This window comes from Crassostrea angulata, chromosome 2 (genome assembly GCF_025612915.1).
Source record: "Crassostrea angulata isolate pt1a10 chromosome 2, ASM2561291v2, whole genome shotgun sequence".
NCBI lineage: Eukaryota > Metazoa > Mollusca > Bivalvia > Ostreida > Ostreidae > Magallana > Magallana angulata.
The window spans coordinates 76127329-76141671 of record NC_069112.1 but is presented as its reverse complement, the minus strand read 5'-3'; the positions used below and the strand labels follow the sequence as shown (position 1 = coordinate 76141671).

Genomic DNA, 14343 nt, shown 5'->3' with positions numbered 1-14343 from the left:
GTCCGCACAGCTCTCTGCCACAGGTATTCCTAAATATCTGAGGTCAGAACTGAGAACAGAGAGAGAGAGAGAGAGAGAGAGAGAGAGAGAGAGAGAGAGAGAGGGGGGGGGGAGGGAGAGAGAGAGAGAGCACCCCTTTCCCACTGGAAAATAATTAATTATGAAAAAAGTATCCTTTGGACCCCCCCCCCCCCCCCACCGCCGAATTTTTTTCTGAATCCCCGCAATTAGAGAGAGAGAGAGAGAGAGAGAGAGAGAGAGAGAGAGAGAGAGGGGGGGGGGGGAGGGGGAAAATAAAAGAAAAATAGATGTAGTATAAATAAAAATGGGCGCAGAAAAACCCTCGAACTTTTTGTGGTTTTTTTTTCTCTACATGCATAGAAATTAGAATGAAGTAGAAAATAAAAAGAAAATATGTGATATAATTTCCAATAAAACAGGAACTTACTCCCTAACATAGGTCTGTTTGTAAAGAGATAACAGTACTTGGAGTGGTATTTTACATCGTTTATATGAGGCTGTCCAATTCTTAACATCGTAACAATGCGGCCTTGTTTTTCTTACATATACTCGCATCAAATGCATCCCGTGAGCGATGAATTATGCGTAATATGCAAGGGCGGAAGGTGTTAAATGGGATATGTACTTAGGTTTATAATTCATTTATTATAGTCATCCATGTACAATAAATCATATACCTGATGTGTTATATAGACATTAATTCCGCAAAGGTAAAAATGAAGTACATCCTACTCATCGGACCTATGTATGTCACTTATGAATAACTTATAAACATAAATAAATAGATATTCTATATGGGGGGGGGGGGGGGCTTCATTTCTAGTATAATAAAAAAAGGAAATCACGTGGTATAGTTTCCAAGTAAATATAAATTGCACTTTCTCACACACGACTGTTTGTAGAGTAATAACAGTACTTGAAGTAGGTTACTAGTATTACATACAGTGTAGACATCGGATTAACCAGAGGCGGGGGGGGGGGGGGGGGGCTTGGAAAGGGGGGGGGGGTCTTGGAAAAGGGGGGCTTACTCCCCCCCTGCCCCCACACACTTTTTTTGCAAAGTTAGACACAACATAACCAGGTATAATTTTTTTTTGCTTGTTCAAGATTTCTAAGAAGTCTTCCCCCCCCCCCCAATCCACTCATATTGAATTTGCTTCCGACGCCACTGTATTACATCGTGTAATTGAGAACAGTGCTTTCATTAGTTTATTGTTTGTTTGTCTTACATATTCACATTGACTTTACTTTAGTGATAATGGTGGGTTATGTGCCCCTGAATGTCGCGTAACTTGGTGGGGGGGGGGGGGGGGGGCTGAAAGAAAGTTTGGATATTTGATTTTCATGAAGTAGAGGCTAAAATGTATAATATAGCCCCCCCCCCCCCAATCCACTCATATTGAATTTGCTTCCGACGCCACTGTATTACATCGTGTAATTGAGAACAGTGCTTTCATTAGTTTATTGTTTGTTTGTCTTACATATTCACATTGACTTTACTCTAGTGATAATGGTGGGTTATGTGCCCCTGAATGTCGCGTAACTTGATGGGGGGGGGGGGGGGGGGGGCTGAAAGAAAGTTTGGATATTTGATTTTCATGAAGTAGAGGCTAAAATGTATAATATAGCCCCCCCCCCCCCCCCATTTACCATTTACCCCAAAAATGAGAGAGAATGAGAGAGATATACTAGTAGTAGACGTATTCGTAATTACATGTAGACTTAATTTGAAATTATTTCTAATCTCCATACATGTACAGCGTACAACCGTAGTTATACAGACCCTGAAACGTACTACTACACCACACGCTCGCTGCACGCTCGCTACCCGCTCGCTAAACGGTTCACACGAAACGCTGAACGGTTTACACGAAACGCTGCACGCTTTGCCCGAAACGCTAAACGATTTACACGAAACGCTGAACGGTTTACACGAAACGATTCTCGCACGAAACAATTTGCTCGCTTTCCACACGCTTTGGACACGCTTTTATCCTGATCGATTCGGGTCCTCTCGGATTTTTACCCTGACTCTGTTAGTAAGAATTAATTTTAAGAAAACACGAAATAATAGAAATACTGATATTAGAAACATATATGTAGAGAAGTATTGAATTTATTAATTAAATTAATTTGGTACTTATATTTAAAGCAAAAAATTTTTTATTCACAGAATTCGCCAAAAATATTACTTCTATAAATATAATTATTGCTCAAAAGAAATATCCATGATTCTTATTAGTGTCGTAAATAATAAAAACTCCAGAGAAAAAAGTTACCGTAACACAATATGCAATACCAAAAATAAAATCCGTATGATTACAAACTGAAATCGGTTTTTCAGTATTCGGCGGGATTTGTTTTTTCTTCTCACGTTAATATTTTTATTGGTTTCAGAGAATACGATGTAAAAATACTAACTGTAAATAAACCTGTAATTATTTACATAGATAATTTTGAAAGTTATGTAAAATGAAATTAGTCACATAAGTTAGAAAATGCTATAAAACAACCGATTATTTTTTTTTTACGTCGAATCATTCGCGTATATAAATGTTCCGTACATAATATCACAGAAAAAAATCAATGGATTAAACAATAAAGAAAGTTGTCATTACTATTTCGCATTTCGGAAAGAACAAAAAATAAAAAAATGATTTAGATTTTTGTCTCAATATTCGTATACATAACCGGCGCCCCGCATAACGGCGTACAATATATCTATCATAATTTATTTGAATTAATTACCATGCATATAGATTCCCATTATAATTAATTGCATGTGTACATTTTAGGAAAATTTCAGTGTGTTAATTACTTGTAGTTTTCCGTTATCAGTGTTTAAATAATTAGAATAATAACTTGTAGAACTATTTTTAATCGGGATTCAGAAGAATTTACTTCCCGCATTTCATAGAAATGAACAGTATATTTTCTTTCTATGTTTACATTTAATTTTGTTCAAATTAATGTTAAATAACCTATCGTTGAAATTGTGTGCATCATCAAATACTGATTCCGACTACCTTGAAGTCATTAAATTTCTATTGGCTATTGACAAACAAAGAGACGCGTGACCATCCAATAAAGCGAATACACAGAGTTTGATTGACAGGTTCAGCCAGGTGCAGGTCTACCCGATGTCCGAGATTATGTGTACTGGTTGTATACAGCCGAATAGTCTCAGTCTTCTTTTAATACGCGTACTTTTCTTTTGTTTGTTAAAAATTAATTCAATTTTATAAAAAGATAAGTATATCATTTCTTATACATGTAGATTTTTTTCACGAGAATATCTCAAAGGAGTTTTGCCAATCACAAACATTTTAAAGTAATGTTTAACACGAGCGCTTATTTGAAACAATTAAATTGTCAGAGAGTTCCGAATGAAATCTGATGAACGTTTCACACGGTTCTCGCACGCTTTGCCCGAAACGATTTACACGCTTTGCCCGAAACGCTGCACGCTTTGCCCGAAACGCTAAACGGTTTACACGAAACGCTTCACGATTCACACGAAACGCTAAACGGTTTACACGAAACGCTAAACGGTTTACACGAAACGTTTCTCGCACGAAAGTCGCACGCTTTTTTGGTGTAGTAGTACGTTTCAGGGTCTGTATATGCAGCCCTGACTAATAGTTATAAATATATATATATAAATATATAAATACATGTATGTTTATATCAGTGGGGCTATCTTTATCATTCCTGGGAATAGTGAGGTTATTGATCAGAGCAGAGAACCTAAAAGAATTCGGAACTGAATGAAAAGTCGTTGACATATACACAGACCAATGTCACATTACATCCACGTGGAGATCAAGTGTAGTAGTCCTTGAAATATATTATACATCTCTCTCTCTCTCTCTCTCTCTCTCTCTCTCTCTCTCTCTCTCTCTCTCTCTCTCTCTCAATGATTAACACATCACATGTAGCAAACATTTTTTCGTAAAACATAAAAAAGCGAATAAACATGAAGTTGCCCCCCTCCCTCCCTTTTTAAGGAGCACGTACAAAATTGAAGTGAAAGAAAAGAAATTAACAGTTAAAGTAAAGGAAATTGATATTGAAGTAAGAGTATGTTACCACCCCCCACCCCCGACCCCACCCCCACCCCCACACACTTAATGTAACTTTCACAGTATAATTAAAAAAAGATGAGCGGACGTACAATTTTTTTTTACTCTTAAAATTTACTATATTTTTATAATCACAATGTTTAGGCGGGGGGGGGGGGGGGGGGGGAGGGGGGTTAAAGTCCAGCGAACGGCCAGTGTGAAACAAAAATATTACAAGTTACATGGTAACTGAAGCCCTCATAACATTTGATTAAGAACTATGATATTCGTAAATCTGAGGTTTCCAACCCCCCCCCCCCCACCTCCCAAAAAAAACCACGAATTTGTAAATGAAAAATGTTTAAGAAAGTTTTTAAAATAGATCTTACAATCTGTCTCTCTGTTTGTTGAACTTTGTTCAGGCTAAACCCCCGATTAAGGTAATCTTTGGAAGAACTGATAGATCGCTCAAAATCGTTTAAAAAGTGTAACAGGGGTTATTTGAAGTAAACAAAGGACACGTGGTTTCCACCCCACCCACCCCCCCCAACCTCCATCCTTAAAACACGCACATACAAACATACTTTCATCATCGATGCAAAGTGCCTGCATAACCTGAATGTATATCTATATAACTATATGTAAGTATATGTCAGTAAGTATTTGTAAAATCTGTTTACCAGAAACGATCCTTCGCAACCTTGGAAAGCATGTTTATACAAACTTATAAATAAGTGCCAGTGTCAGTGATCTCTGCCTGATAAGGGACGCTATATACTATATATATTTAAATCAAATCTGGATATGATTGCATGCCGTCTATTTCTGAGTTGGAAGTTTTGGTTTTCTCTTTTTCTTTTTGGCCAAAAGGACCAAACGCAATGGGTTATTATAAGGTCTTACTATGTTTCACCTTTCTAAGTGAGTATATATATGCACTTAATGATTTATCTATTTTACGTTTTTTTTCTCAAGTCCAAAAAAAAAAAAAATAATAATAAAAATAATAATGGCATTTTCACTCTCTAACGAATATCGTGGACTGCTACCTACTTTATATATCTCAGGATCATAATTCACAAGCAAACTTTTCTAGAATCTAACTTTTATTAGTTTAGTATAGACGTTTCCGATGAATCGTTATGTTGGAGTTCATGGAGAGATCAATTTCTGATGAAATGTTGCTTTATTTCTGTAATTAACCTTGCATATTAATCATATTTCCCAAAATAAACTGAAAATTAACAGTTTACAGCAAATTACAGAATACAGGTAGAATTTCAATAGCTCAATAGGGTATTCAGTTTGGTCTATTTAAAATTCTCCGGTTTTCTGAAATTCGCTGTAAGAAAAACAAGTTGTAGGAATTTAAAAAAAAATGATAATGTACCGGTTTACCATGCTAGCGTTAAAGAAAAGTTCAAATCAGTAAGTTTTACTTTGCATACATGTATGTGGCAAATTGTTTATTTCCTAAACAAAAGACGCGAAACTACTCCCCACCAGAAAAAAAAACAAAACAAAAAACAAAAAACAAAACAAAACAAAAACCAAAAGAACAAAAGATAAAGGAAAAAATATTAGAAGTCAAACTTAAAAAAAAATTTCTGATAATGTACCGGTTTACCATGCTAGCGTTAAAGATAAGTACAAATCATAAGTTTTACTTTGCATAGGTAGCAAAATGTTTTCTTCCTAAACAAAACACTGAAAACTAATCCCCATAAATAAACAACGAAAAACAAAGAATAAAAGAAAACAAAACAATATTAAAGAAAACAGATCGACAGACACATATTAATGCTCTTTTTTAGTTCATAGCTGTCATGGTGACGCATGTGTAGACGTTCTTCCGGACTGTCATGAGTACACGCTGGCTGCTTGTGAGGCCCCCTACCGGCAATGGGCGTATCTAAACTGTGCAGCATATTGTGGATTCTGTAGTAAATGTGTAGTTTATCTTTGTATGAGAGAGAGAGAGAGAGAGAGAGAGAGAGAGAGAGAGAGAGAGAGAGAGAGAGAGAGAGAGTTTCATCATGGGTCACATTATGATAATAGCATGCAAATGTTGATGTTACATTTTGATATACTAGTTGGCTCGTTAGTTGTACAGTCTTTCTATATCTTAAGAAAAATAAACCAAACTGATTTCTTGTCAGAAAAACCTTGTGATGACGTCATTATGGACTGTGAGGAGTATGGCACCGGGGCATGCAAAGCCCCGTATGTGTCATGGGCGACCAAGAACTGCGCAAAAACATGTGGATTCTGTGATTTGAACAAACAAAGTACGTTGTTTTTTCTCTACCAACAATTCTTTGAGAAGAAAAAAAGAAAATAGGATTTAGATGTTAGCATTTTGTAAACAAAGAGTTTAACCATCCCTTAAATAACACACGACTTCTGTTTGCTTGGTGATACACACAAATTATTAAACTTCATATAAAAGTGTAAACTTGTATAAACCTGTTTATTAATATTCACAAGTCCCGTGATAAAACAAAAAACTCACCAAAAATATCTCCCAAAAATGTCAAGGCTTATTGGTGACAATCTACCCCCTCTCTTTGTTATACATAGTATATTGAATCATTCAATGAGAAATGTATTCGATTAAAAGCTACAAAAATATCATAACTCAAACTTAACTCTATACACGTATACTTTTTACGAACCGCACACTGGGTTATAAGGCTTAAAATTTCTGGTTTATAAAGCTTAAACTTTAGTGTTAAAAATGCTTAAACTGCCCAACTATGTTTATACTCATAAACAACATTTATCTTTGAATACATGACTGTATTGGTAACTATAGAATAATAACACGGTGCATAAGAATAAAGTTTTCTGTAATATCTTTATTTTTAGAAGCCCAATGTGTATACAGTGACTGGATGACAGTGTCGGAATGTTCCGTGACGTGTGGGCGTGGTTATAAAACGGAAGTGAGGTCGTTTACAAAGGTCAAAGACAAAACACCGGGGTCAAAAGACTGCAAAGAAAACTTAGAACGTTACACAGCATGTGACCTTCAGCCGTGTTAGTACACACAAGTGGCATACAGATGCTATTTATAGAGTTTTGACGATGTCTCTGTTTGCATGATAGAACCATTTTAACAAGAGCTTGGACTTTGGGTAGTTGAGTCAAACGGCAATGTGACGTAGACATGTCTATTTCATTGCAGGCCACTCAGCCACGGATCTTTGAAATCAACAGGATTTGTCTGGCTCTTTGAGCGAAGACTACGCAATCGGTGTATATTTGGCTTGAAACCAGCGTCATTTTAACTTGTTTTGACATAAAAAAAAAATAGATCGTTACATCGTACTGAAAGTCCGAGGTCTTGTTAAAATGGGTCTAAATGTCCTATAAAAATAAGTGGGTCTTTATTGTAGGTCAAAATAAAGAAAACAAATTACACAGCAAAAACATTAAACCGATATCAATTTTCTGTGCATATGTGTACAGATATACATGTATATATTTATATGTTACAAATCGTAGATTTCTTGTTGTACATTCATTGTTTAATGATATAAAATATGTTGTATAATAAGCTAGAATAATAGCATAGAGTAGATGGTACAATAAAAATCATTATAATTTACTTGTTGATTTCAATGATTCTCAAAATATAAAAGCAAAATGAAATGAAAGAGGGGATCATTTGAGTGAGAGAAACAAAACAATGTAGGAGAGAGAGAGAGAGAGAGAGAGAGAGAGAGAGAGAGAGAGAGTCGAACAACATTTTTTTAATACTAATCGGTAACCCCTATAACTGTCCCAAGATTTACTGGATTCACATTTGGCTTAATTTCTTGATATGAGTATTTATAAATACCTCAGGGTTCAAACGATGTTCATTCAAAAGTATGAAAATTTTTCAAGATTCCTCAGTCAAATCGTCCCTGTTAGCTTATCAGGTTTCAATACAATGCTTAAAAATGTGATGTCTACGGAGATTTTTTATTGCAGCAAGCCCGGATGATAACGTTGAAAAATTGCGCGATGTATTCCGAGTGTATTCCGAATGGAGAAAAGATGTAAACATTCCCCATTATAAATCTCCGTAAGGAATCTGTTTTCGTTTGAGTGAATTTTTCCGACTGAAAGATGATAATGTGTCAATGAAATTATCTTGGAAATTGTCCTTTCCATCGATTTCAATTGCACTTCTTTCACATGAATGTGTGTTTTCATTAAAAATCGTCCAAATGTGCAGCATAAATATCTTTGGACAGACTTTAGTATACTGGTATTTTATTGTAAGAGATAAACAATCGCTCATAGGAGATTGGTCTTGTGTTTCAAATATACAATTATGGTGCACTATACCACCTTTGTTAACGTTATAGATCATGACCATTAAAAATAAGGGTCTTTATGATGCAGTTTGGGATTTTGGAAACCAAACAAAATGGCGATATTTTAACATATGTGTATATAGAGGATATCTATATTGTGTGATTTTATATTTGCTTTATCCAACGAGTTGAAATGGTGTATATATTCGCGAGGCTTGCCGAGCGAATATAACCATTTCAACGAGTTGGATAAAGCAAATATAAAATCACACAATCATAGATGTTCTATTTATCTCATACAATTTGATTTATATTATGAAGCTTTTGAGACAGTCCCTTATGTGACCCGAATTGTTTTTTTTTTCAAAGATTAAAAACGATGATGCAACGTTGTGTTATGCGGCTATTGTGACCTTGCGCAATACAATTTAGTACGTCATTCCTGAGATAAATCTAACCGTTTAAATGTAAAGTTTCACTGAAATAAACCTTAAAATAATTTTTTAGCTCTAAATAATTTTTCTTAGAGCTTATTCTCTTGATTAAATGGAAATTCCGAAGAGAAGACTTGAATAATCAAGTTTGTTGACATAACGTTGCACGAAGTTGCGAATGCTCGTTAGTTTGAATTGACTCGAACGAGGAACAGTTGTTGATGTTCTATAAAACAGACACTAGCCTTATGATTCGAAATTAAAGTGAATAAAGATGCTTACTGGTGGTGGAATAAACTTCTTATGAAACATTATTTCGGTAAGTTCTTGTATATAAACACAACCAGAGCGCTCTGTTTTCGTCGCGTCGTCAGGATGAACTCCTTGATAGTTAACGTAGTTTGAAGTTTTATAAAAATCACAAAGCAAATTGAAAGTTGGAAGGGGGCTAAACTCATCAAAAATCTGTGGTTACGGTTGTGTATAACTTTCAAAATTGTGGTTACGGTTAATATGTATAAGCCCCCCCCCCCCCCCCCCGCCTTAATTCACAATACCCCCCCCCCCATTTCCGACGCCTATGCGACGCTGTTGTGTGTTTTCCTTCATATTTGTAATTTAAATCTTTGACAAAATCCCTTTTATATCAATTTTTGTAGTAAATAAAGTTATGTTTGTAAGAGTATGAAAATTGTTGATTTGAATAAATAAATAAAGTTATTGTAATTAATACATCTAAACATTACACATATAAAAAGTTAGATCCACCCTTTCTTTTAATTCATACACATGTACATATACCCTTAGGGCAGTGCTTGATCATGAGTTGGTCAGTGGATATTTGTGATCTTGGTTTTTATTGGTTGTTTGTGTCAGGTTGAATTTGGTTGGTTTGTATATTTTGCTTTATGTGTTTTACCGCCAAGTTTGACAATCTTTGTCTGGACATTGACCAGAGCAGACTTTATATTTATATAGAGAAGTAATTTAATTTTGGACCAGACCTTGCTCTTTTTCTGGTAAGTTATACTAAGTATACTAATATCCTATAACACTTACTATTAATAAATTGATTATCCTATAAATTGCAGACAACATTAATTCAGTCAATGATCACAAACTAATGAGTATGAATGAATTAGAATGAAAAGATATTTTTTATATGGAATACAGTGTTGATTATAAAGATCAATATTTGGTTTATTTATCATAGTATTAATTGATTCTCAAATCAATTGTATATAAGAATTTTATGAAGATCAGATATTTGATTAAATTGGTCATTTATAAGATCAATTAGATTATACTTTAGTAATAAATATTTTTAGAATTATTCTGTTCATATTACAGAATCAGTCAATGTCAATATAATTTCACCACGCATTCGGTGTACGTTTTATGAGCCTGTTCCCATAGAATGGTGAGAAAGTGTTTTCGAATATTTTTTTTAATCTGATTAATATATTTTATGACTTATTTTGGAGAAATGTAATTCATGTATATTATAAGAATTACCTCCCGCTAAATGTTTAAGTACAATTATAGTAAGATAATGTAAAAATATTATCTTGATGGAATTACATATATATTGTACTAATGTTATATTTTGATATAAATTATATTATTGTTTTATGATATTTCAGGGCTTAAATATACATTGCAAATTTTAAAGTCACTGTGTCCGGATACGAATAAACGAACCATACAGATATCTTTGTTGTCAGTTATTTTAAACAAAGACTGTAACATTTTGGCGCCCACGTTGGGGCACAGTGACTTTATATGTAATTGGAGCTGGAAAGACTTCACCAACCCTACCCAGTAAACTGTGAACCATGACGACCATTGCCAGTGTATTCCTATTGAACCATGACTAGTGTTCCGCGCCTGTGTTCCTAAATTGACTGGGATCCGCGCATCTATTGTTATTTCTAGGATCAGCTGTTCAACTCATCGACAGAGTACAACACGTGCAAACAAACTGTGTATCTCACCTGGTGAGTCGTATAGATATAAGACTTTGGTGCACCATATTGACATTAGTAATTTGTGTGCGCGCATATATGCATACTTTACCTCAAGGTAGACAAGTCTTGATTTATTATAATTCATAAAACTGTTGAAAAAATTGGTATACCACAAAGCATGTAAATCTGTGATTTCTTTAGTTTGACAGTGCACTTTAGTATAAGTTATCCGGATTTAAATACCTGTGTAATATTGATTGAGACAGGGTTGCGTTTGGCCACAATCCTTAAACCATTTTTTTGTTGAGATATATTTTTGCCCTTTATTGTGTATTGATCATTTGAATTTGAAATTAAGAACAACAATAGCAAGAAAGGAAGTATGGGTACAGTGCAGTGTAAGTGAAAACATTAACAATTTGCGCACAACCCATATTGTTTTCCCTTGTATTTCCAAATATACTAATTAACGTTATAAAAGCTAATTAGACAACCATTTGCTGTATACTCTCAAGACTTTTGACAGTTTATTGACGAGACTGACGTGAGATTTGGACTACTTTGTCGGTTGATTGAGTTGGTTTTGCATCATTGTTTATTTTGAGGACGAGTTCAGTGTTGAACAAGTTTTCTGTCGCAGAATTGTAGTAGTATCAGTCTAAGTGGTTTATGTGTTGTTTGATAGCTATACACAGTATTTAAAACACACATTTAATTAATTTCCCCTTTAATTTAGTTTTAAGCTTTATCTCCATTGTTTATATTATTTCTACTCGTATCTAAATCATCGGGTTCGGTTTTCGCCGTTCAAAAATCATCGGGTTCGGTTTTTGCCGTTAAAAAAAAATCTAATCGGGCTCGATTTCCGTAATAATTGCGTTTCACCGGAAGTAAACAAAGTGTAATCGAGGAAATTCGCTGTTTCCATTCATCTCGGTATTTTTTCTAGTTTATTTCAATATAGAAAAGATTTATTGAATTCTTTCATCATTTGTTTATTGTTATCTTTATATTTGAACTGAATTTTTTCTTTCAGGTAGAACTTATTTATTTCTTTGATTCATTTATTTAAAGAAACATTATCACCTGTTGCTTGCAATAATTTATTGTGCCTTTTGCATACTGTCCAAATTATTTATGGTTCATTTTGAACTACCCTCCTGATTCAAAACAATTCACATTGCTGAATTTGCTATTTCTTGCAGAAAGTTATTCTGTGTGAAATTTAGTTACTCATTTGCTTATACCAACATCTACTTGGATACATGCATTGTATTATTGCATGAATTTGTGTGAATTTTCTTTGATACATTCAATATTACTTGTGTTAGCTACAATCATACAATTTAACACCATGGCAGACACTGAGGAATCAATGTCAACAGAGGAGATAGCCAAAGTGGTATCTGCACTCAAGCAGCTAAAGATGAAACCAAAAGCTGATTCAGCTGAAGATTTCTTATCATGGATGTCATCTGCTGTTCAGGAGAAGAAGATCAAGGAAGAAGTTGTAAGTACTGATACTGCCTCTGCTTCTTCACCACATGCTAAATCTCTACCTCCTAGTCAGTTCCCTAAAATTCCATTTTTCTCCGGAGATTCTAAGAATGATGCAACATATGAAGTTTGGAGATATGAGGTGGAATGTCTCTATAATGAGTCTTATAGTCCAGATGTCATTCATCATGCTATACGACGCTCACTTAAAGGAGAAGCAAGTCGAGTGGTAATGCATCTTGGACCAGGAGCACGAATATCCTCAATTATACAGAAGCTAGACAGTATTTATGGCACAGTGGCTGAAAAAGAGGACATTCTGTCAGAGTTTTACAGTGCTAGACAGAGAGAGGATGAGGAATGTGCGAGATGGAGTTGTAGATTGGAGGATATTCTGAATAAGGCCATACAGAAAAACCTCATTGACCGTAGTCAGTTCGAGGTGATGCTAAGAACCATGTTCTTTAAGGGACTGCGACCTTCACTTAAAGATATATGTGGACATCTATATGATAAATGCAAATCATTCGATGAATTGAGAACATCTGTGAGAAAATTAGAGATTGAACATCATCCACAAACTACAGAAAAGAAATCAGCTACAGCAAAAGCTGCAACAGTGATAGATCAGTCAGCTGACAGATTCGATAGCATAGAAGCTAAGATTAATCAGTTAACCACTGAGGTCAGAAGTATGAAGGAAAAAGAGTATTCTTATACTCCTATGCCCCAGCCTTATAGGGCACCAAGACAACCATATCAGAGAGGCAGACAGGAAAGAGGATACAGAGGAGGATATAAGCAATATCCCAGATTTCCTCAGCCCCAAAGTACAGATGTTGCTAAGGAACCTCAGAGTTCCAGGGTAAGAGAACCCCCTACTTGTTATAGATGTGGACAGGTAGGCCATATCGCTGTGGGATGCAGAGTTTTAGTCAACCACAGGCGCCAGGCTTTAAACTACAACACGTCAGCACCTGGGGACAAGGGGTTGGCGAGAGGATCAAGAGTCCCAGAGAAAAACAACTAATTGGAAAACCAAATGAAATATCAGTGGCCATCAATGATGTACAATGTACAGCTCTTCTAGATACAGGAGCGACAGTATCCACTCTAAGCGAAGCATTTTATAATCAGTACCTTTCAGATGTAGAGCTTCATTTACTGGACAATGTTATCAATATAGAGTGTGCGGATGGTCAACTGATGCCCTATCTTGGCTATGTATGTGTTGATTTAACACCATTTGGTATTCCATCTTTGAACAAACTAAATGATTGTCTGTTTTTAGTTGTTCCAAAGAGCAATTATAATGCACATGTACCAGTGCTTATAGGAACAAACATCTTACAGAACCTGATGGATGTGACAAAACAGGAGTTTGGCTCAAGATTTCTGCAGGATGCAGCCATTTACACACCATGGTATTTAGCATTCAGATGCATTGCATTGAGAGAGAGGGAGTTACACAGACATGGCTATGTATTAGGATTAGTAAAGAGTGCTGAGACAGATAGAGTTATCATCCCTCCGAACAGTCATGTGACCATTCTTGGATACTTGGATAAGAAGATTCCTTATCATCAAGTAACTGTCATGATGCAGCAATCTGAAAAATCCTGCATTCCATCTGATGTAGACATAGAGGCTACACTGCATCAGTATGTGTATGAAGAGTGTCAAACAATGCCTGTTACCATCAACAACATAACAACCAGGACTATTTCAATATCCCCAAAAGGAGTGATTTGCGAAATACAGCCTGTTGCTATTGAGGACACAACAGTTGAGAAACCCTCTTTGTCAAGCTCAGAGCAAATTGAGGATATTATATCCAAAATCCAACTCCCAGATGATATTGGAGAAGATGAAAAACAGGACTGTTTGAATTTGTTGAATTCTTACAGGGATATATTCTCAACAGGAGCAACAGACATAGGTACAACGGACAAAGTGAAGCACAGAATTGAACTCCTTGATGAGATACCTTTTAAGCAGAAGTACAGGAGAGTACCACCAGCATTGGTTGAGGAAGTCCGTACTCACATCAAGGATT

At 35.4% G+C, this 14343-nt stretch overlaps 1 protein-coding gene and 1 long non-coding RNA gene across 2 annotated transcripts; both read left to right on the top strand.

The window, feature by feature from the left end:
• Positions 1 to 4886: 4886 nt before the first annotated feature.
• Positions 4887 to 7692, top strand: LOC128173178 (spondin-1-like). Its single transcript, XM_052838891.1, has 5 exons — positions 4887 to 5003; positions 5897 to 6025; positions 6242 to 6370; positions 6951 to 7121; positions 7270 to 7692. The coding sequence occupies exons 1-5, from the start codon at positions 4895 to 4897 to the stop codon at positions 7290 to 7292; spliced, it is 561 nt and encodes a 186-aa protein (XP_052694851.1). The 5' UTR covers positions 4887 to 4894; the 3' UTR covers positions 7293 to 7692.
• Positions 7693 to 9508: 1816 nt separating this feature from the next.
• On the top strand, positions 9509 to 11165 carry LOC128173486 (uncharacterized). The gene is made up of 3 exons (XR_008242511.1): positions 9509 to 9842; positions 10174 to 10243; positions 10467 to 11165. It is a non-coding gene; the product is annotated as an uncharacterized LOC128173486 (long non-coding RNA).
• Positions 11166 to 14343: the final 3178 nt, after the last annotated feature.

Excerpts from the sequence above, each read along its gene's own strand:
- LOC128173178 (XM_052838891.1), top strand. The coding sequence starts at position 4,895 with ATGCCGTCTATTTCTGAGTTGGAAGTTTTGGTTTTCTCTTTTTCTTTT. Across the intron at positions 6,026-6,241 it reads AGCATATTGTGGATTCTGTA|AAAAACCTTGTGATGACGTC; the intron begins GTAAATGTGTAG and ends ATTTCTTGTCAG. Across the intron at positions 6,371-6,950 it reads CTGTGATTTGAACAAACAAA|AAGCCCAATGTGTATACAGT; the intron begins GTACGTTGTTTT and ends CTTTATTTTTAG.